The sequence below is a fragment of the Oncorhynchus mykiss genome, chromosome 26 (genome assembly GCF_013265735.2).
Source record: "Oncorhynchus mykiss isolate Arlee chromosome 26, USDA_OmykA_1.1, whole genome shotgun sequence".
Classification (NCBI taxonomy): domain Eukaryota; kingdom Metazoa; phylum Chordata; class Actinopteri; order Salmoniformes; family Salmonidae; genus Oncorhynchus; species Oncorhynchus mykiss.
The window spans coordinates 30,529,219-30,551,441 of NC_048590.1; the positions used below are offsets into that span (position 1 = coordinate 30,529,219).

Consider the following 22,223-nt stretch of genomic DNA (forward strand, 5'->3'; position numbering starts at 1 on the left):
AACACAGATTCAACCACAAAGACCAGGGAGGTTTTCCAATGCCTCGCAAAGAAGGGCACCTATTGGTAGACGGGTCAAAATAAAGAAACCAGACATTGAATATCCCTTTGTGCATGGTGAAGTTATTAATTACACTTTGAATGGTGTATTCCTAACACAGTTGCAGGAGAGGAAGGAAACCGCACAGGTACTTCCACATGAGGCCAATGACTTTAAAACAGTTAAGAGTTTAATGGCTGTGATAGGAGAAAATGGAGGATGGCTCAACAACATTGTAGTTACTCCACAATACAAAATATGTGGCAAGGCAATTCACTTTTTATTCTGAATACAAAGTGTTATGTTTGGGGTACCACTCCACATATTTTCAAGCATAGTGGTGGCTGCATCATGTCATGTATGCCTGTAATCATTAAGGACTGGGGAGTTTTTGAAGATAAAAAAGAAGCGTAATGGAGCTAAGCACAGGCAAAATCCTAGAGGAAAACCCGATTCAGTCTGCTTTCTATCAGATACTGGGGGATTAATTCACCTTTCAGCAGGACAATAACCTAGAACACGAGGCCAAATCTACACTGGAGTTGCTTACCAAGAAGACAGTGAATGTTCCCGAATATCCGAGTTACAGTTTTGACTTAAATCTACTTGGAAAGCTATGGCAAGACCTAAAAAAGGTTGTCTAGCAATGATCAATAACCAATTTGACAGAGTTTGAAAAATTCTGAAAATAATAAATAGGCAAATGTTGCACAATCCAGGTATGGAAATCTCAAAAGACTTACCCAGAAAGAGTTGTAATTGAAAGGCGATTCTAACATGTATTTACTCAGGGGGTTGAATACTTATTTAATGCAGAAATATTCATTATATTTTCCATAACTGCTCAATTTTTTGTTCCACTTAGTCCCACTTTGTAACAACAAAATGTGGAAAAAGTCAAGGGGTATGAATACTTTCTGAAGGCACTGTATATGGTGGACATACACAATCACAACGTAATCACAGTGACTAGAGAGTAGCTAGATCCTCATAGTGTTTCTCTACAGTGTTGTATCACTTCAGCACACTGTGCTGCTATACACTTACAGCCAGCTAATGAATAAGTCAAAGACCATGACAGGCTAGTCTGCTGACGCGGTGACCCAGCTTATAGGTGGGTGGCCCTGTAACAATAGGGCAATTCTACAAGACTGCACTTCACAATCACATGTCAACAATGGTAGTGCGGCAACTATTTTAGAGTTTCACGAGTATATTTGTGCCACATCAAATCTGCCAGAAGCCATTCAATAGCAGAATGATTAAGGAAAGGCTCAACAGGCATTACATACTCTCTTACAGCAAACATTAGTGCTCAAATTTTAAAACATTGTAAACGGACTAAACTGGCTTTTCAGACAAAATATATATATTTAAGTAGTAAGACGCGCAAATAAACATGTAAACAAGGATGGGAAATCATATCCATGAACTATAATAAAGTGCTTTCGAGCTAGCATGAGGGAGATGTCTGGACATGTTATCCTAGACATGCTACCCTTCTGTAGAATGTCCTAAGACTTCAAGAAGGCTCACTTCTACACCTAAACCTCCAGTAGTAGAGGGACAAAGACTGTAGAGGATGATGAGTAGGATCCCAGGACCTCCTGGACAGAAACCAGAACCCCATTGCGTGGACTGAGGAGGTGTGTGTGGGGGGTGGTGGTAATTCAGCTGTTGGGTTTCTCAGAGTGCTGAAAGAGAGCAAACAGCTCCTCACACGTCTGCGTCTCTACCGAGCTGAAGTGGGACTCCATGTTCCAGGCCATGTCAGCTGACAGGAAGTCGTCCATGACTGTCTGGGTCTCGTTGCTGGTCAGGAAGAGGTTTCCGAGGCCCTCAGAAGATGCGTCGGTCACCGTCTGAGTCTCCGTGCTGCTCAAGAGCCTGGCCTGGTCCCCCTGGGACACGGAGGGAAGGGTGTTGGAGTTTGGTGTTGGTGTAAGCGGTCGGTGGAGGTCGGTCTGCGTCTCAGTGTCAGAGGACTCTGTGCTCATGGAGAAGCTGGACTGGCGCAGAATGTTGCCCAGGGGCATGTGGCCTCCGGCTTTCAGCAGGAAGTTGAGGTCCGTCTGGGTCTGGGTGTCAAACATCTCCAGTTCCAGGTCGCTGGCCTGGCTCCGGCCCGGCCCCTCACTGTTTCCCAGGCCCTCCAGGAGGAGGAAGTCTGTCTGTGTTTGGATATCCAGGACCTCCAGGGGTGTGTCGGCCCCCAGACCGCTCAGCTCGCTCTCCTCCGTCTGGGTCTGGATGTGGGCCGCGTTCAGGAATTCCTCAAAGTCAAAATCGATGCCCGTGTGCTGTTCCTGAACAGAGCACAGACCTGACCCACAGCCTATTGAAGAATCCATCTGCGTCTGGTGACCGGACAGAGAGTGACCTGACAAGATCTTTTCCAGATCGTTGAACAGAGCCAAGGTGGTCTGGGTTTGGTTGTCCGCCACGCTGCCCGACTGGAGATCGTCTGTCTGCACGCCAAAGCACATGCCTCCTGCTGACTTGTCGTGGTCATAGAGACTGTTACCGGAAAGGGGGTTGTCTACACCGTGGGTTCTGAAGTGTCCGTCTGTCAGTGCCGTCTGTGTTGAGACACTGAGGGAGTAACTGTCGAAGAGGTCTGAGCACATAGCCTGGTCCATCTGAGCCCTCTCTTCTGACCCAGCTAGGACAAGTCTGGTCTGGGTCTGCTTGGTAATGTAGGGGGACTGGGATGGGGAGGAATAGGGGCAGGGCAGCTGGCTGAGGGTATCTGTCTGCGCCCCGATGGTGGTGGTGGCTTTGGCCTTAGAGGGGAACGTCTGGGTCTCTACACTGACCGGCAGCAGGACCTGAGCACTCACACTAATATCTGTCTGAGAACACGATGAGACCGACGACTCACCAAAGGGGTACATCTCCGTCCCCACCCTGACCCCCATAGGCATTCTGGACAAGTATGAGATGTCTGTCTGGATGTTGGTGGAGGTATTGCTCCCCCTGGTTCCTCCGGAGTCATTGCCAGAGCCCACTGACTCCAGACTTACCTGCACCCCCATGCTGACAGGCCCCAGACTGGAGCGGGAGACAGGCGTGCTACCCCTGAAGCACAGGGTCTTAGGGTCTAGGTGAGGCACCATGGACTGGGGCATGAGATGGAGGGTGCTGAAGGAGCCCTGGCTGTCCACAGCCAGCACCACAGACCTCAGAACCCCGCTCTCTGTGGAGGGGAGGAGGACGGGGAGATGGGCCAGCTGCATCACAGGGAAATTCACCAGAGCCACTTCGGGCTTGGGTAGAAGGAGTTTCTGGAGGTGTTTAGGGGGGTTGTTGTGGCAGACCCTGTCTGAAGGGAGGGAGTCCTCTGAGAGTTCTCTGTCTGTTTTTATGATCTGACACATGAATTCACTGGGCTTGACTTTTTCTGCTCCACTTATCTGTCTCTCCATCTTCCGCTTTTTCACTGGTGGATACCTGCAAACACCGGGCGGAGGAGAGAATACGTCAAGCAGACAAAACAGCAGTAGGTAGTTCTAAAGCTTTGACAAACACTAATAAAAGCAAGGTGCAGTGGCAGCATCGTTGTGCAGTCAAATTCAAGGTCTGTTCTCAAGCCACGTTGTGCATGCAGGCGTTTGTCCCAACATGATCTGTTATTGAATAATGACATGGTTTACTGGATAAACTGCATGACACTTGAAGACGTTGAGCCTCTCTGCCACCACGTGTCCACACCATCTTTAAGTCCCCTCCAACAGCATGTCCAACCAAATACAATACTTATTTAATAGAAACCCATTTGAATGTCATGTGTAGACTAATGCTTTTAGGAGCATCCACTGCCGATTCAATGACACCACATGGAAGTGACTGCAATATGCAAGGAGGAAGGATAGCCTACCAAGTGAACGTTGGCGCCTTGCACAACGCATGTCTCAATCTGTCCATCTGGCTTGTCAAAATCCTCTGTTTCAGTGTCTAATTGTTTGTCCACTTGTCTGTACCTCCATCCTTGGTACAGTAGCTAGTTAGTCAAGCATTTTTGAGCCAACTACTGAAACAGGCAGTAGACTAGAGGAAGAGTAGGGAAGCACGATTATTTCATCTCTTGAATTCCTCCTTAGTGGACATTACTGTACATTCTATTTTAGGGAGATTCATGTAGCATAAAATCATCATTCTCCACTGAGTCATGTGCATGCAGCGATGTGTCACAGACTGGCATGCAAACATTTTGTGGGCCTGTTCCAGTTGATACAATGCTAATTTGCTAGTGAGAGCATGAGCTCAAGATCGCCTGTTTCTCTTCCTGCCTGGCTAAGTAGAGAGATCATTGAAAGACGACGTGAACCAACCTCCATGCGTAGCTAATGTGATTTATGGAGGATGTTTTTTTGTTGGACAATGTCTTAGACAATGCTTATATGTCGGCTTTGTGTATTTGTGTATTTTTTATTTTAAATTGGCCAAAACCCGTCAATAACCTGTTAATGGAAACACTGCCCTCTAGTATGATATCCAGTACACACAGTGAACAAAACATTAAGAACACCTTACACCTTTGCCCTCAGAACAGCCTCATTTCGCAGGACAAGGTGTCAAAAGCATTCCACAGGGATGTTGGCCCATGTTCACTACAATGCTTCCCACAGCAGTGTCAAGTTGACAGAATGTCCTTTGGGTGGGGAACCATTCTTGATACACACAGGAAACTGTTGAGCGTGAAAATCCCAGCAACATTGCAGTTCTTAACACAAACCGGTGCGCCCGAAACCTACTACCATACCCTGTTCAAAACCACTTCAGTATTTTGTCTTGCCCATTCACCCTCTGAATGGCACACATACACAATCCATGTCCCAATTGTCTCAAGGCTTAAAAAATATTTTTTTTAACCAGTCTCCCCCCCTTCATCTACATTCATCTACATTGATTGAAGTGGATTTAAAAGCTGTCAATAAGGAATCATAGACTGACCAGGTGAAAGCTATGTCATGGAAAGAGTACATGTTCCTAATGTTTTGTACCCTCTACCTGTGTTCTGTGGGGACCTCGTGGCCGGTCCTGTAGATATGTGACAGTAGCGCTGCTCTGCTGGCGTAGGGGCAGCCACACGTGCAGCAGTAGGTCCTCCCACAGTCCTCTATGTGGCGCCTCAGGTCCCACTCTGTGCTGTAGCCGTTGTTGCACTTGGAACACTTGTGCTTCTTCTCTGCATGCATTTTCATAAAGTGCTGGATAGAGCAGAATATACATCGGGCTATGAGAGGAAGTTACTTGTTACATGAACTGGAAAAATACAATAAAGGAATGTATTATTCCCTTCTTGTTCACTCCAATTTCCTAGTTATACTTCAAAAGCCTCTCTATTGAGACATAATTATTAGACACACTTTCCAATAATTTACAATCCCCATCCACCATCAGAATCTCAGGGGAGATCCAAAGCAGGACCCGAAAGTGATTAGGGGAAAACCCAGGAGGAAATGTCTGTCTCAGTCTTTTCATTCATTAGACAATCCGCATGAGTCTGACTCAGCCAGGCTATCTCTGTCATTATACAGATCTTACACTGAGTGTAGGGATGTGGTACCTGTTTAACCAGGGAAAACTGGGAGAAGGGTCTGTTGGGGCCTCGTGGACAGCCCTCTATGGGACAACAGTAGAGCTTCTGGGAGCCCTTCATGTCCTTCCTGATGGTGGGGTTGACAAGACCGTCCTGTGGAGAGAGGATGAATGATTAGACTGATATTAAAAGGCTTAAGATTTAGTGTCATCTGTCAGCAGTGAAATAATGTAGGCTAACCAACCACATTTAGAAAGGTAGGCCATCAGACAACTCTCAAGACCGCTGAGCTAAAGGCTAGGCATTAGTTATACTTTAGTTAGAAAGACTAAAATCCTCTCTCTCGAAAACATCCAGCCGATGGACACGCCAATTATCTTTTGTAGAAAACCATATGAATGTCAAATACAGAGACAAAGGTGGTCCAGATGGAGGGTCCACATCTATGACTTTAAAGAGGTTCAGATGAAAGTTATTAGTTTAACAGCACATCGAGTTTGTGCTTTCCAGTGTGCTACATCACTCCACACTCCTGGCAGTCTCCAGATAGCCGTGCCGAAGCAGCTGTCAGCAGCACATTGTATTAACTCAATGAACAACAGCATGCTGCTTATGTAAGAGTACAGCAGACACAGAGCTTGGTATGACTCACAGGCCAGATAGACCTCAGCATCGACCCATGTGTACAGCCTAACCATCATTACTAGCACTGCAGTATTTCACTGGCCAAGGTCACTGGCCAAGGTCACCTAGCAGGCTATATCGACTGTGTCATTAGTACAGTACTAGTAAAAGAGACGTTTTGATGGAAGTTAGGCTAATATACATAAACATCCTGCATAGTGCTAAAATGATCTGTCTTCACAGTAAACAGACACAGTGTATCTTATATTATTGTAAAGGTTACGTCAGAGGCATACAGTTCTGTATCGGCTACTTGCAGCAGATGAGCAGGTTAACATTCAGACGGTCTGTTCTAGGCTAGAGCACAGTCCCTGAGCTGCTCTCCATGACACTATTATGTCCCTTCCCAGCAGACAGACCAGGCACAGTGCATTGCCAGACGGTGATACAGGCAGGCAGGACAGAGATAGCTTTGTTTCTGTCTGCTACAAGACAGCCTGGGTAGGGTCTGCTGAGCAGCATCGCTACTAGGAAATGCAAACTGAAAACATGCGAGTTAAACATGTTAAGTGACTCACTGACACCTTGCATACAGCCATTACACAAGAAGTGTGACTAGTCTAACACTACAGCCTGCCTAGTACAGAAAGCTATTATTTGAGTACGATTTGTAATGTTCGGAAGTGTGTGAAATGAAATTGATTGCCGTGTTACACACACATCCAGCCGTTGGCCAGCAAATTTGATACGGCAGTTCAGCCGAGTTAAGGCACAGTGAGTGTCCAGTGACAAACGTGTTATAACTAGAGGTCGACCGATTAATCGGAATGGCCGATTAATAAGGGCCAATATCAAGTTTTCATAACAATCGGAAATTTGTATTTTTGGACACCGATTTGGCCGATTTAAAAAAAAAGTATAGGCAAGTCAGTTAAGAACACATTCTTATTTTCAATGATGGCCTGGGAATGGTGGGTTAACTGCCTTGTTCAGGGGCAGAACGACAGAATTGAACCTTATCAGCTCGGGGATTCAATCTTGCAACCTTACGGTTAACTAGTCCAACGCTCTAACGCTCTCTTATAAAAAAAATCAATCAATGATAATCACTAGTTAACTACACATGGTTGATGATATTACTAGTTTATCTAGCGTGTCCTGCATTGCATATAATCGATGCGGTGCGCATTCGCGAAAAAGGACTGTCGTTGCTCCAACATGTACCTAACCATAAACATCAATGCCTTTCTTAAAATCAATACACAGAAGTATATATTTTTAAACCTGCATATTTAGTTAATATTGCCTGCTAACATGAATTTCTTTTAACTAGGGAAATTGTGTGACTTCTCTTGCAACAGAGTCAGGGTATATGCAGCAGTTTGGGCCGCCTGGCTCATTGCGAACTGTGTGAAGATTATTTCTTCCTAACAAAGACAGCCGACTTCGCCAAACGGGGGATGATTTAACAAAAGCGCATTTGCGAAATAAGCACAACCATTGCACGACTATACCTACCCATAAACATCAATGCCTTCCTTAAAATCAATACACAGAAGCCTTCCTTAAAATCAATACACAGAAGCCTTCCTTAAAATCAATACACAGAAGCCTTCCTTAAAATCAATACACAGAAGCCTTCCTTAAAATCAATACACAGAAGCCTTCCTTAAAATCAATACACAGAAGCCTTCCTTAAAATCAATACACAGAAGCCTTCCTTAAAATCAATACACAGAAGTATATATTTTTTAAACCTGCATATTTAGCTAAAAGAAATCCAGGTTAGCAGGCAATATTAACCAGGTGAAATTATGTCACTTCTCTGTGTTCATTGCACACAGAGTCAGGGTATATGCAGCAGTTTGGGCTGCCTGGCTCGTTGCGAATTAATTTGCCAGAATTTTACGTAATTATGACATACCATTGAAGTTGCGCAACGTAACAGGAATATTTAGACTTTGGGATGCCACCCGTTAGATAAAATACGGAACGGTTCCGTATTTCACTGAAAGAATAAACGTTTTATTTTCGAGATGATAGTTTCCGGATTTTACCATATTAATGACCGAAGGCTCGTATTTCTGTGTGTTATCATGTTATAACTAAGTCTATGATTTGATAGAGCAGTATAACTGAGCGATGGTAGGCACCAGCAGGCTCGTAAGCATTCATTCAAACAGCACTTTTGTGCCTTTTGCCAGCAGCTCTTCACAATGCTTCAAGCATTTCGCTGTTTATGACTTCAAGCCTATCAACTCCCGAGATTAGGCTGGTGTAACCGATGTGAAATGGCTAGCTAGTTAGCGGGGTGCGCTCTAATAGCGTTTCAAACGTCACTAGCTCTGAGACTTGGAGTGGTTCCCCTTGCTCTGCATGGGTAACGCTGCTTCAAGGGTGGCTGTTGTCGATGTGTTCCTGGTTCGAGCCCAGGTAGGAGTGAGGAGAGGAATGGAAGCTATACTGTTACACTGGCAATACTAAAGTGCCTATAAGAACATCCAATAGTCAAAGGTATATGAAATACAAATAGTATAGAGAGAAATAGTCCTATTATTCCTATAATAACCTCAACCTAAAACTTCTTACCTGGGAATATTGAAGACTCATGTTAAAAGGAACCACCAGCTTTCATATGTTCTCATGTTCTGAGCAAGGAACTTAAACGTTAGCTTTTTTACATGGTACATATTACACTGTTTTTGCATTATTTAAACCAAATTGAACATGTTTAATTATTTATTTGAGGCTAAATTGATTTTATTGATTTTTATTATTAAGTTAAAATAAGTGTTCATTCAGTATTGTTGTAATTGTCATTATTACAAATAAATAAATGTAGTTAAAAAATATATATTTATTTTAAAATCGGCTGATTAATCGGTATCAGCTTTTTTTGGTCCTCCAATAATCGGTATCGGGTTTGAAAAATCATCATCGGTCGACCTCTAGTTATAACCCAAATCATCTCTCTTTCTGCATCAATGAATAAAACAGAACAAGCCTGGCCAGTGCGTAACAGCGGAGGCACAGTAAGCAGACTGTGCTTTCCTGACTGGTTGAGTAGCGTTAGCCCATAACTACCTTTATTGTCTATTTATGAAGGCATCTTCTGGCCGGGGGAGTTCTGTTAAGAGCCCCGACGTGAGTTCTGAATCTTAATACGCATTTTGGAAACATAAGTAACAAATATTTCATATCAGTGAGAGATCGTTTAAAAAAACTAAAATGTTAAATTACTAAACACCTTTAAATGGTTAGTGTTCCCACGCGGCCATAGCGCCATGTTACAGCCCTTGTATACGGAACACTGATGCGACCATCTGTGCTAACTAGCTATCTAGCCTGCTCGAACATCTGTGTGTAAGGTAACTGAGGAGGAAGTGTAGTTTGAGGGCGTATGGATCTGTGCAAACATGCTACAGTAAATGTATTTTACTGAAAGAGTATTTCTAATTGAAATGAAAGATAAGTTCCATATGTTTTGAAAACCATATCGCAAGCGATAACTGACGTTTCTAAATATTAAAACAGAGCGTTGGGATTGTAGTCACATGCTCCCACCGGTACTTATAGCAGGGAACCTTTGTGATAAGGCAGAATGCTTTGGGTTTTCAAAAGCAAGGGTATAGTTAGTTGCCTCTACTGGCAGCCCCGTCACAAAGTCATAGACATCTAAGACTACGCTCACTTGACACCATTTTGTTCAGATTGACATTGTTTCCTTCATGAACTGCTGCATAATGTATCTTCTCCTCCATCTCTCATTCTCCTGCATTAGGCCCAGTTGAATTAGTTCAATATTGAGAACAGTTAGCACTTGAGGAGCATGAAGTGCTTTTCAGACCTAATTCAAATTCAAACATTCAACTTTTCTTTTTTTTTCCCCAAAGAGCTCAGTCTGTAGCAAGACAAAAGACAGCTAGATCCCAGCAGAGAACAGCATTCATTTGGGGGAAACTGGAATCACTAGGACTCCCACAGGGCAGCAAGACTAGGCGAGGACAGTGCATACATTTCAGTTAAAGAGGAGGACCATTGTCTCCAAGACATTTACTGTAGCCAGTATTCATATTTAGGCTAAAGACAGTGTGACATTAGTCAGACTGATTTGATTGCACATCTTGGGATTAGCCCATCTTCTTCAGCCATATAAACATGAATTCACTGAGGGTTATTTTAATTGCTCGAATTTCCATAATCTTCTAGAAAACCAAATGACTCTCAATAATATTACAACGTTAGGCTATGTGGGCATGGAGACAAGTATATTTACATGCACAATAATAATTCGATATTAAACTGAGTATGGCATTAGTGATTTAAACACCTTACGCCGATTTAAGATAAGCAGAGTAAGGTCATAATCGAAGTAAACCGATTAAAACACCTGGTTTTCGGAGCAACCTTCGAATTAAGGCACGTAAACAGTTTAATCGGCGTTCCAGCGGTATGTTTGATCTGCGCATGTGCCAGCACCGGTAGCGCAAGCCTCCCTCATGCGTGAGTTCGGAAAAACTGAAAGTGTGCATCTTTTCACATACAAACATTATATGTCCTAATTCAATATCAAATCGTATTCTCAAATTAACATGGCCACTGTGGTAGAACGTTTATTTTTATTGCCGATTTTTTTGCATTTATCAAAAGTCCCATCATCAGCATAACTTCAGATGTGTTTATGTAAACCGGATTATTACTGAAATCGTTGTTCTTGCAAAGCATGTAAACGTTTTAAACGAACTATTATATTAATCTGAATATCCACAATGTTCGTGTTATTGTGCGCATCTAACCGTGTGGGTTTGAACATATATTTGTATGGCTGACATGTAAAGGCAGTACAAGAAGGCTAGTTAATTTAACATTAGCCAGGATAATCAGTCTCATGCAGCCATGATCTTAGCCTAGGATGATAGTTCAAATGCTTTAAGCAATGTTTCACAATAGTAACCAAATAACGTTATCAGCAATATACAGTTGTAGCTAGCCAACTTCAAAGAACTGGCCTCAAACAGTGCACGATGACTTGCCGTTTTCCCAATAAGCATGCCTCTAAATACCTAACGTAACTATTTAGCGATACAAGCCTCATTAATTGAAAAATAGACGTTTTGGAATATGTCAGTAGCCTCTTTGGTTAGCTTGCAAATAGGCTAACAAGCTAGCTACCTTTACTCTGTGGGACTTCACGAGATGCATGTTCAGGGCTGGCGTGTTCGGTAGAATCTTGCCACATCCTTCTACGGTGCATAGGATATTGGTCCGCACTTCTTTGGTGAGCTCCATGATAGACGGTTTGATAATCTCCCGCGTCGGTGCAGGGGGCTCTTCGGTGCATTTTTGACTGCCCGTGGAAGCGTTATCGTTTCGGTATGCTTTCCCGGACGCAGAGGCAGCCATGTTTCTGTTGACAAGTCACCAAACCAACTGCTCCTCAGGCAGCAGAAAAGCTGCTGCAAACAAGCCAGGAAAATATGGTCCGGAAAATACAAGGACGCGGCCACTTCCGGGAGATCTTTCTTAGCAACAGACAGCCACTCCCACACAAGCGTCCTGGCAACATCAAAGGGCTGGCAAGTGGCAATATTGTAGCTACTTCTGTGATATATTACATATTTGCTGTACACTACTCAAGTAACACAAAGTAAAAAAATCCGTCCAATAACATTTATTAGAGCACAGATTGTAGTATATTAACCGAGAAACAATAACAAAGATTATTCTTTTCAACACTTGGGTGAAGGACTCTGAAAAATGCACTAATTTCATCAACATAATTGCAGAAATGTTTTATTTGTTCATATAAAATAAGTGAAACAAATTAAATAAAACAAAACAGATTACATATGTCAATTTATTTATTCTGAAACAGAGTGAATGGGTAAACAATGTGTTCTAAAAAATATGTTGAAAATGTCAACATTCAATACAAATATACACTACTTGTTGTGGTAGATCTTATAGTTAAACTTGATTTAAACTCCTTTGTCTGTGATAACAAAATAGTTTCTCCCTTTCTGTGTGATAGATGAGAGAAGAGGGGTGACTGGAGTTGACGCCATACCTGTAAAACACAATCACAAGCAATTACTGAGGGGATTCGTTTTTGCCCACCCTGTTCACGGGATAGGCCGAGTTTACACAGCGTTAAAAGTGATTGGATTCAGGGGGTGTTTAAAACTGGGCAGCTTATCTGGCATGATAAGCAGGTGCCCCGCACGAAACAAAAGTGACGTAACACATGGAGTAATGAGTTAGGATTTCATGTTCACCTGAACAAGTGTTTACTATTGATAAATCACTGTCTAACGTCCCAAAGAAAGCTAGTTTGAAAATTTGAACATACATTTTTATGGAAAAAAACATGTTGTACGTTTCCAAATGATCCATCATGCTGCCATGTTGCTACCAGGTTGCGCATATTACTGTTAAATTTGGGCAGGGTACTCTGCCCTCACCGGTTTTAGCCGGTCATGTGACTGGCCATAGCCTGGTTCACCCCGGTTGAGTCTAATCGAATCCACTCACTCAATAGCAGACCCTCCGAAAAGCACCAAACAACTCAGCACATCTGTCTGGAGAATGAGATGGACACAGTGAAAGTCTGTCATGGTTCCTCTGCCCCCTTGTGGCGATGGACAGAATTGAATAAAGAAGTGGAGCCATATATGAGCAGTTAACTAACTAAAACCACATCAAATCTATTATTTTTTATTTCACCTTTATTTAACCAGGTAGGCTAGTTGAGAACAAGTTCTCATTTGCAACTGCGACCTGGCCAAGATAAAGCATAGCAGTGTGAACAGACAACACAGTTACACATGGAGTAAACAATTAACAAGTCAATAACACAGTAGAAAAAAAGAGAGTCTATATACATTGTGTGCAAAAGGCATGAGGAGGTAGGCGAATAATTACAATTTTGCAGATTAACACTGGAGTGATAAATGATCAGATGGTCATGTATTGGTGTGCAAAATAGCAGAAAAGTAAATAAATAAAAACAGTATGGGGATGAGGTAGGTAAAAATGGGTGCGCTATTTACCGATAGATTATGTACAGCTGCAGCAATCGGTTAGCTGCTCAGATAGCAGATGTTTGAAGTTGGTGAGGGAGATAAAAGTCTCCAACTTCAGCGATTTTTGCAATTCGTTCCAGTCACAGGCAGCAGAGAACTGGAACGAAAGGCGGCCAAAGGAGGTGTTGGCTTTAGGGATGATCAGTGAGATACACCTGCTGGAGCGCGTGCTACGGGTGGGTGTTGCCATCGTGACCAGTGAACTGAGATAAGGCAGAGCTTTACCTAGCATGGACTTGTAGATGACCTGGAGCCAGTGGGTCTGGCGACGAATATGTAGCGAGGGCCAGCCGACTAGAGCATACAGGTCGCAGTGGTGGGTGGTATAAGGTGCTTTAGTGACAAAACGGATGGCACTGTGATAAACTGCATCCAGTTTGCTGAGTAGAGTGTTGGAAGCAATTTTGTAGATGACATTGCCGAAGTCGAGGATCGGTAGGATAGTCAGTTTTACTAGGGTAAGTTTGGCGGCATGAGTGAAGGAGGCTTTGTTGCGGAATAGAAAGCCGACTCTAGATTTGATTTTCGATTGGAGATGTTTGATATGAGTCTGGAAGGAGAGTTTACAGTCTAGCCAGACACCTAGGTACTTATAGATGTCCACATTTTCAAGGTCGGAACCATCCAGGGTGGTGATGCTAGTCAGGCGTGCGGGTGCAGGCAGCGAACGGTTGAAAAGCATGCATTTGGTTTTACTAGCGTTTAAGAGCAGTTGGAGGCCACGGAAGGAGTGTTGTATGGCATTGAAGCTCGTTTGGAGGTTAGATAGCACAGTGTCCAAGGACGGGCCGGAAGTATATAGAATGGTGTCGTCTGCGTAGAGGTGGATCAGGGAATCGCCCGCAGCAAGAGCAACATCATTGATATATACAGAGAAAAGAGTCGGCCCGAGAATTGAACCCTGTGGCTCCCCCATAGAGACTGCCAGAGGACCGGACAGCATGCCCTCCAATTTGACACACTGAACTCTGTCTGCAAAGTAGTTGGTGAACCAGGCAAGGCAGTCATCAGAAAAACCGAGGCTACTGAGTCTGCCGATAAGAATATGGTGATTGACAGAGTCGAAAGCCTTGGCAAGGTCGATGAAGACGGCTGCAGAGTACTGTCTTTTATTGATGGCGGTTATGATATCGTTATAATGCTGAGCATACACCTGGAAGACTTGACTTCTCAACCTGAGGGTATGGAACAGAGTGCAGAGAGAGAGAGCGAGAGAGAGAGCAAAGGGCTCCCGAGAGAGAGCAAAGGGCTCCCGAGAGAGCGCAAAGGGCTCCGAGAGAGAGCAAAGGGCTCCCGAGAGAGAGCAAAGGGCTCCCGAGAGAGCGCAAAGGGCTCCCGAGAGAGAGCAAAGGGCTCCCGAGAGAGAGCAAAGGGCTCCCGAGAGAGAGCAAAGGGCTCCCGAGAGAGAGCAAAGGGCTCCCGAGAGAGAGCAAAGGGCTCCCGAGTGGCTTAATGGTCTAAGGCACTGCATCTCAGTGCTAGAGGAGTCACGACAGACCCTGGTTCAATTCCAGGCTGTATCACAACCGGCCATGATTGGGAGTCCCATAGGGAGGCGCACAATTGGCCCAGCGTCGTTAGTGTTTGGCCGGGGTAGGCCGTCATTGTAAATAAGACTTAGTTAAATAAAGGTAAAACAAAAAACTAGAAGATGTGGCTCTTCCCATTGACAGAGATTAAAGGAGATATTAAACAAAGCCCAGCCCCAGACATATAGATACTGTACCTGAGGACACACAGTGCCTGAGTGACTCTAGGAGGTTGGTGCTGGCAAACTCCACCACTCCTCTGAAGGGCTCTTCTCTGCCTGTCAACGTTTTGTTAGAGTTATCTCGGAACTTGGTCTCCAGCTGAGAAGAGAGCAGAATACATTGTCACACACAGCACAGTAGGCACACGAGGAGAAAGTAAACAACTATAGTTCAACTTCTTGCACCTTGTAGACAGCTTTTTGCAGTTGAGGTAGTGTCCCATCGCCAAAGGCCTCACAGGCCATCTGAAGTCGGTTCTCTGTATTCTCAGCCTGTTCTTTCTCTATATTGGGGTCTAAAATGAGAAAATAGTTTGTGTTTCACTGACATTCTAAGTCAATATTCTATTGATATCTAATTTGTTGTGGTTGTCACCATGATTCAAAATACTCTCCAAGATCGCATAGCAGTTCAGACGTCTTTTGTCCTCGTCTTGTCGTGTCCTGTATATATATATATTTACAACTTTTTTCACATACATTTTATTTTTATTTTCCATCAACTCATCTTCAAAACACTCTCCTGCAACCCGCCTCACCAATTTATAAAAAAGTATTATTTACCTCAGATCTGTAATCCTCCAAGAAGCTAGCCAGAAACTCCAAGAAGCTAGCCAGAAACTAGCCAGAAGCTAGCCAGGAGCTAGCCCAGAAGCTAATCCAGAAGCTAATCAGAAGCTAGTTAGCTTCTTTACTGGCAAATCGTTAGTATTCAGCTAACCACGGTTTGTGGTCATCAGCTATCCTTTAGCTCGAAAATCTATCGAAAATCTATCGCCAGTTTTGTACGGCGCAGCGCGGCTCGGAACGGAACATACCGGACCAATTTTTCTCTCCATGTCCCTGGATTTCAACTGCTCTCTGGACATTCATACCCGGATCTCACAGCTAGCTAGCTTCTATCCGTGTGACAATCGGCTTTCGTCGATTCCGGAGCAAACATCAAGTATTCCGGTGCTAGCCAGCTCCGTCAATCACTCCTGAGTTCCATCATTCACTCCTGGGCTGCAGTCACCTATCCGGACCCGTTTTACTGCCTACGCGGAGCCCCACCGGGCCTTCACAACTGGACTGCCGACGTTATCTACCTGAAGGAGATCCGGCTGGCTCCTCCGTCGCGACGTTACCTGAACGCCCATCTGCGGCCCGCTAACCGTTAGCTGTCTTACCGGCTGCTATCTGAATAGACAATCGGACAATTTATTTATTTTTTATTATTATTATTATGTTTTCTTCTTGGGCCTCTATAACTATATCTATTGTTCTTATTTTTGTTGTTGTTGTGTGATTTGGATTAATCCCCTCTACCACACGGAACCCCACTAATCTACTGACCGAACGCAAGAGGTGGCTAACAACAGACCTCCATCCTATGCTAGCTTGCTACCGATGGCCTGGCTAGCTGTCTAAATCGCTGTGACCCTCAACCAACCTCTCCACTCACTGGACCCTTTTGATCACTCGACTAAGCATGCCTCTCCTTAATGTCAATATGTCTTGTCCATTGCTGTTCTGGTTAGTGTTTATTGGCTTATTTCACTGTAGAGCCTCTAGTCCTGCTCTCTATACCTTATCCAACCTATTAGTTCCACCACCCACACATGCAATGACATCTCCTGGTTTCAATGATGTTTCTAGAGACAATATCTCTCTCTTCATCACTCAATACCTAGGTTTACCTCCACTGTATTCACATCCTACCTTACCTTTGTCTGTACATTATACCTTGATGCTATTTTATCGCCCCCAGAAACCTCCTTTTACTCTCTGTTCCAGACGTTCTAGACGACCAATTCTTATTGCTTTTAGCCGCACCCTTATTCTACTCCTCCTATGTTCCTCTGGCGATGTAGAGGTGAATCCAGGCCCTGCAGTGCCTAGCTCCACTCCTATTCCCCAGGCGCTCTCTTTTGACGACTTCTGTAACCGTAATAGCCTTGGTTTCATGCATGTTAACATTAGAAGCCTCCTCCCTAAGTTTGTTCTATTCACTGCTTTAGCACACTCTGCCAACCCGGATGTTCTAGCTGTGTCTGAATCCTAGCTTAGGAAGACCACCAAAAATTCAGACATTTTAATTCCAAACTACAACATTTTCAGACAAGATAGAACTGCCAAAGGGGGCGGTGTTGCAATCTACTGCAAAGATAGCCTGCAGAGTTCTGTCCTACTATCCAGGTCTGTACCCAAACAATTTGAACTTCTACTTTTAAAAATCCACCTCGCTAAAAACAAGTCTCTCACCGTTGCCGCCTGCTATAGACCACCCTCTGCCCCCAGCTGTGCTCTGGACACCATATGTGAACTGATTGCCCCCCATCTATCTTCAGAGCTCGTGCTGCTAGGCGACCTAAACTGGAACATGCTTAACACCCCAGCCATCCTACAATCTAAACGTGATGCCCTCAATCTCACACAAAGTATCAATGAACCTATCAGGTACCTCCCCAAAGACTTAAACACGGGCACCCTCATAGATATCATCCTAACCAACTTCCCCTCTAAATACACCTCTGCTGTTTTCAACCAAGATCTCAGCGATCACTGCCTCATTGCCTGCATCCGTAATGGGTCAGCGGTCAAACGACCTCCTCTCATCACTGTAAAACGCTCCCTGAAACACTTCAGCGAGCAGGCCTTTCTAATCGACCTGGCCGGGGTATCCTGGAAGGATATTGACCTCATCCCGTCAGTAGAGGATGCCTGGATATTTTTTTTAAATGCCTTCCTAACCATCTTAAATAAACATGCCCCATTCAAGAAATTTAGAACCAGGAACAGATATAGCCCTTGGTTCTCCCCAGACCTGACTGCCCTTAACCAACACAAAAACATCCTATGGCGTTCTGCATTAGCATCGAACAGCCCCCGTGATATGCAGCTGTTCAGGGAAGCTAGAAACCATTATACACAGGCAGTTAGAAAAGCCAAGGCTAGCTTTTTCAAGCAGAAATTTGCTTCTTGCAACACTAACTCAAAAAAGTTCTGACAACTGTAAAGTCCATGGAGAATAAGAACACCTCCCAGCTGCCCACTGCACTGAAGATAGGAAACACTGTCACCACTGATAAATCCACCATAATTGAAAATTTCAATAAGCATTTTTCTACTGCTGGCCATGCTTTCCACCTGGCTACTCCTACCCCTGTCAACAGCACTGCACCCCCAACAGCAACTCGCCCAAGCCTTCCCCATTTCTCCTTCTCCCAAATCCATTCAGCTGATGTTCTGAAAGAGCTGCAAAATCTGGACCCCTACAAATCAGCCGGGCTAGACAATCTGGACCCTTTCTTTCTAAAATGATCTGCCGAAATTGTTGCCACCCCTATTACTAGCCTGTTCAACCTCTCTTTTGTGTCGTCTGAGATTCCCAAAGATTGGAAAGCAGCTGCGGTCATCCCCCTCTTCAAAGGGGGGGGGACACTCTTGACCCAAACTGCTACAGACCTATATCTATCCTACCATGCCTTTCTAAGGTCTTCGAAAGCCAAGTTAACAAACAGATTACCGACCATTTCGAATCTCACCATACCTTCTCTGCTATGCAATCTGGTTTCAGAGCTGGTCATGGGTGCACCTCAGCCACGCTCAAGGTCCTAAACGATATCTTAACCGCCATCGATAAGAAACATTACTGTGCAGCCGTATTCATTGATCTGGCCAAGGCTTTCGACTCTGTCAATCACCACATCCTCATCGGCAGACTCAACAGCCTTGGTTTCTCAAATGATTGCCTCGCCTGGTTCACCAACTACTTCTCTGATAGAGTTCAGTGTGTCAAATCGGAGGGTCTGTTGTCCGGACCTCTGGCAGTCTCTATGGGGGTGCCACAGGGTTCAATTCTTGGACCGACTCTCTTCTCTGTATACATCAATGAGGTCGCTCTTGCTGCTGGTGAGTCTCTGATCCACCTCTACGCAGACGACACCATTCTGTATACTTCCGGCCCTTCTTTGGACACTGTATTAACAACCCTCCAGGCAAGCTTCAATGCCATACAACTCTCCTTCCGTGGCCTCCAATTGCTCTTAAATACAAGTAAAACTAAATGCATGCTCTTCAACCGATCGCTACCTGCACCTACCCGCCTGTCCAACATCACTACTCTGGACGGCTCTGACTTAGAATACGTGGACAACTACAAATACTTAGGTGTCTGGTTAGACTGTAAACTCTCCTTCCAGACCCATATCAAACATCTCCAATCCAAAGTTAAATCTAGAATTGGCTTCCTATTTCGCAACAAAGCATCCTTCACTCATGCTGCCAAACATACCCTTGTAAAACTGACCATCCTACCCAATCCTCGACTTTGGCGATGTCATTTACAAAATAGCCTCCAATACCCTACTCAACAAATTGGATGCAGTCTATCACAGTGCAATCCGTTTTGTCACCAAAGCCCCATATACCAAAGCCCCATAGACCTGTACGCTCTCGTTGGCTGGCCCTCGCTTCATACTCGTCGCCAAACCCACTGGCTCCATGTCATCTACAAGACCCTGCTAGGTAAAGTCCCCCCTTATCTCAGCTCACTGGTCACCATAGCATCTCCCACCAGTAGCGCACGCTCCAGCATGTATATCTCTCTAGTCACCCCCAAAACCAATTCTTTCTTTGGCCGCCTCTCTTTCCAGTTCTCTGCTGCCAATGACTGGAACGAACTACAAAAATCTCTGAAACTGGAAACACTTATCTCCCTCACTAGCTTTGGGCACCAACTGTCAGAGCAGCTCACAGATTACTGCACCTGTACATAGCCCACCTATAATTTAGCCCAAACAACTACCTCTTTCCCAACTGTATTTAATTTATTTATTTATTTTGCTCCTTTGCACCCCATTATTTTTATTTCTACTTTGCACATTCTTCCATTGCAAAACTACCATTCCAGTGTTTTACTTGCTATATTGTATTTACCTTGCCACCATGGCCTTTACCTCCCTTCTCACCTCATTTGCTCACATTGTATATAGACTTGTTTATACTGTATTATTGACTGTATGTTTGTTTTACTCCATGTGTAACTCTGTGTCGTTGTATCTGTCGAACTGCTTTGCTTTATCTTGGCCAGGTCGCAATTGTAAATGAGAACTTGTTCTCAACTTGCCTACCTGGTTAAATAAAGGTAAAATAAAAATAAATAAATAAATAAAAATTCGGTTCATGTATACATTACAATTGTATTTTATAAGCAGACAACAAAACATACTTCTAGGGACAGGATTCTTTTCCTGAAGAGGTTTTGGATTTTTGGTGGGGAACACCTATGAATGAAGGAAAAGGTGCAGAACACAGAATCTCTATAGTTAGTTCTACAGGCTTTCTTTGTTAGCAGTAAGCAGTGGGATGGTCATGATAAAGGCTTTTACAGGCCTACCTGTTGGTACTGCCTCATCAGAAGGTCTCTGATGGCGGTGAGGTTCCGTCCACTGAGGTGAGCGTCCTTCATAGAGCCATATCTTGTGGCCAGAACTAAGGCCTGTATGACAGAACTCAGTTTGTGAAACAGGAGATACAGACCCTAGAAACAGAATTCTAAGCATTGCAACATGACGTTATGAATCCCCTCAGGGGCAATTAGGAAAGCATCCTTGCCTGGTTTAAAAGAGGCTTATACTTTGAAGTCAAGCCCGTCACAAAGACATAAGGGGTCTGAAGATGGTGGACAACATATGTGGGTTTAAGGTGGTAAGGCTTTGTGAAGTTGTCCCCCCAGGCAACACGTATCCATATGGCCTCATCTGTGTGTTTCTTTATTTTAATAGACACCTTGGAAGGAAAGACAAACACAGACATTGACTGAGATGGCACATGCAAGCACAGCAATTGAGGGACATTACAAGCCATTTTAATGAATGTTCGTTCTGTCTTTTCTACCAAGCATATAAAAAGATGGAAGTCATACATACATGGCTGATGAGCTCTGTGAGGTTGGCCTTGAACTGTTCCTTGAACTGTGTCAGCTCAATAGATGGTGCATCCTCTGTGTAGAAAAATATACTTGAAATTATCAGTAATGCTGATTAGGCTACCTCTAATACCTTGTAACTCTAATATTGATTAGGGTCCACTTTCAAAAGGAACTTTGTGAGTGTCAGTGAAAGCACTTATAAATGTACAGCAAGGTAATAGAGACTTTCATTTACCCTCTGCATCAAGGAGCTGGAAGCCATGCCACATTCCCTGGTTCGGATTCTCAATGATATCTGGAAAGCATTGGTGAAATGTATTATCTATTACTAAGTAGACCATTAGTTACTGAGGGGGGAATTAGTTAATTCACACGGTCAAATAACACTTACAGATCATTTCGAGTTCTGTGATGTGTTTCACTCTCAAGCCATTCTCCTGGGAAAGATACAAGTAGGATATATCAGAAAGGGTTGATTGTATAACAAAAATGTGGATTACACTTAGCCCATGATGAACTGTTAAAGTGAGTTAGATTAAGTTAACAAGTTAGCTAAAGAGAACATCACTAGAACGCTAGTTAGATAGATAACGTTAACTATATAGTCAAGCAGTTACATCTACCTCACAGAGAGCCAGTAGATGTTCCGTCAACACCCATTTTGGTTGTGTGAAGTCCAGCGAATGCAGGTCCTCCCTTGATAGATGAGCCCACTTGCCAAGCATTGTTTGGAGCATTTGAGAAGGGATTCGTCGCATCAGACGTTGCAATATATGCTTTGTAGAGTCATCCATGCTTAAAATCGATGTTTTAACCAATTAAACTCTTAAAACGCATTAGAAAGCAAGCTAACAGCAGACACGCAAATCCAAAACAAACCGCCGAACGAGAGTCAACCAATCGGATTCATTTGGTGGGTCAAACTTCCGGTTTCGTCATTTCCTCTTCAGATAACGTTTTCCACATATTCACATGCTTTAAAGGTGTTTAGATGTTAGTAAATGTGGTTTAAGATTGTCCTAAATTAAACCAAAAACGTGTAAAAAAAAATAAAAAAATAGAAAACTGACATCTGGGATTTTGTTTCGTAAAAATGTATTCGTCTTTCCACTGCAATATGCGATGGCGCCGTCTGCTGGAGAGGCATAGATGCACAGTGTTTAGGATGAATTACATATGATGATATAGCTATGATGCATATATACTACAATCGTACATAAATATGTAATATAATGTGTTTTATGTTCCAGTCTTGCAATGACTGGAGTTATT

The 22,223-nt window shown here is 43.8% G+C and overlaps 2 protein-coding genes across 3 annotated transcripts; both read right to left on the bottom strand.

Annotated features, from left to right (window-relative positions):
* Window positions 1–726: 726 nt before the first annotated feature.
* On the bottom strand, window positions 727–11,730 carry LOC110506618 (ATM interactor). Its single transcript, XM_021586364.2, has 4 exons — window positions 11,378–11,730; window positions 5,609–5,734; window positions 5,050–5,249; window positions 727–3,489 (listed from the first exon to the last, which is right to left on the bottom strand). The coding sequence occupies exons 1-4, from the start codon at window positions 11,606–11,608 to the stop codon at window positions 1,710–1,712; spliced, it is 2,337 nt and encodes a 778-aa protein (XP_021442039.1). The 5' UTR covers window positions 11,609–11,730; the 3' UTR covers window positions 727–1,709.
* A 251-nt stretch (window positions 11,731–11,981) lies between these two features.
* Window positions 11,982–21,903, bottom strand: cenpn (centromere protein N). Of its 2 annotated transcripts, XM_021586365.2 has the most exons (10): window positions 21,575–21,894; window positions 21,343–21,388; window positions 21,187–21,246; window positions 20,950–21,023; window positions 20,636–20,809; window positions 20,418–20,519; window positions 20,250–20,304; window positions 15,224–15,333; window positions 15,014–15,137; window positions 11,982–12,272 (listed from the first exon to the last, which is right to left on the bottom strand). In XM_021586365.2, exons 1-10 carry the CDS (start codon window positions 21,743–21,745, stop codon window positions 12,184–12,186), a joined length of 1,005 nt encoding a protein of 334 aa, XP_021442040.1. In that variant the 5' UTR covers window positions 21,746–21,894; the 3' UTR covers window positions 11,982–12,183. The 2 variants fall into 2 exon arrangements, with proteins under 2 accessions (XP_021442040.1, XP_036819917.1); XM_036964022.1 differs by lacking the exon at window positions 20,250–20,304 and having other exon boundaries at window positions 20,418–20,538; window positions 21,575–21,903.
* Between the last annotated feature and the right edge of the window lie 320 nt (window positions 21,904–22,223).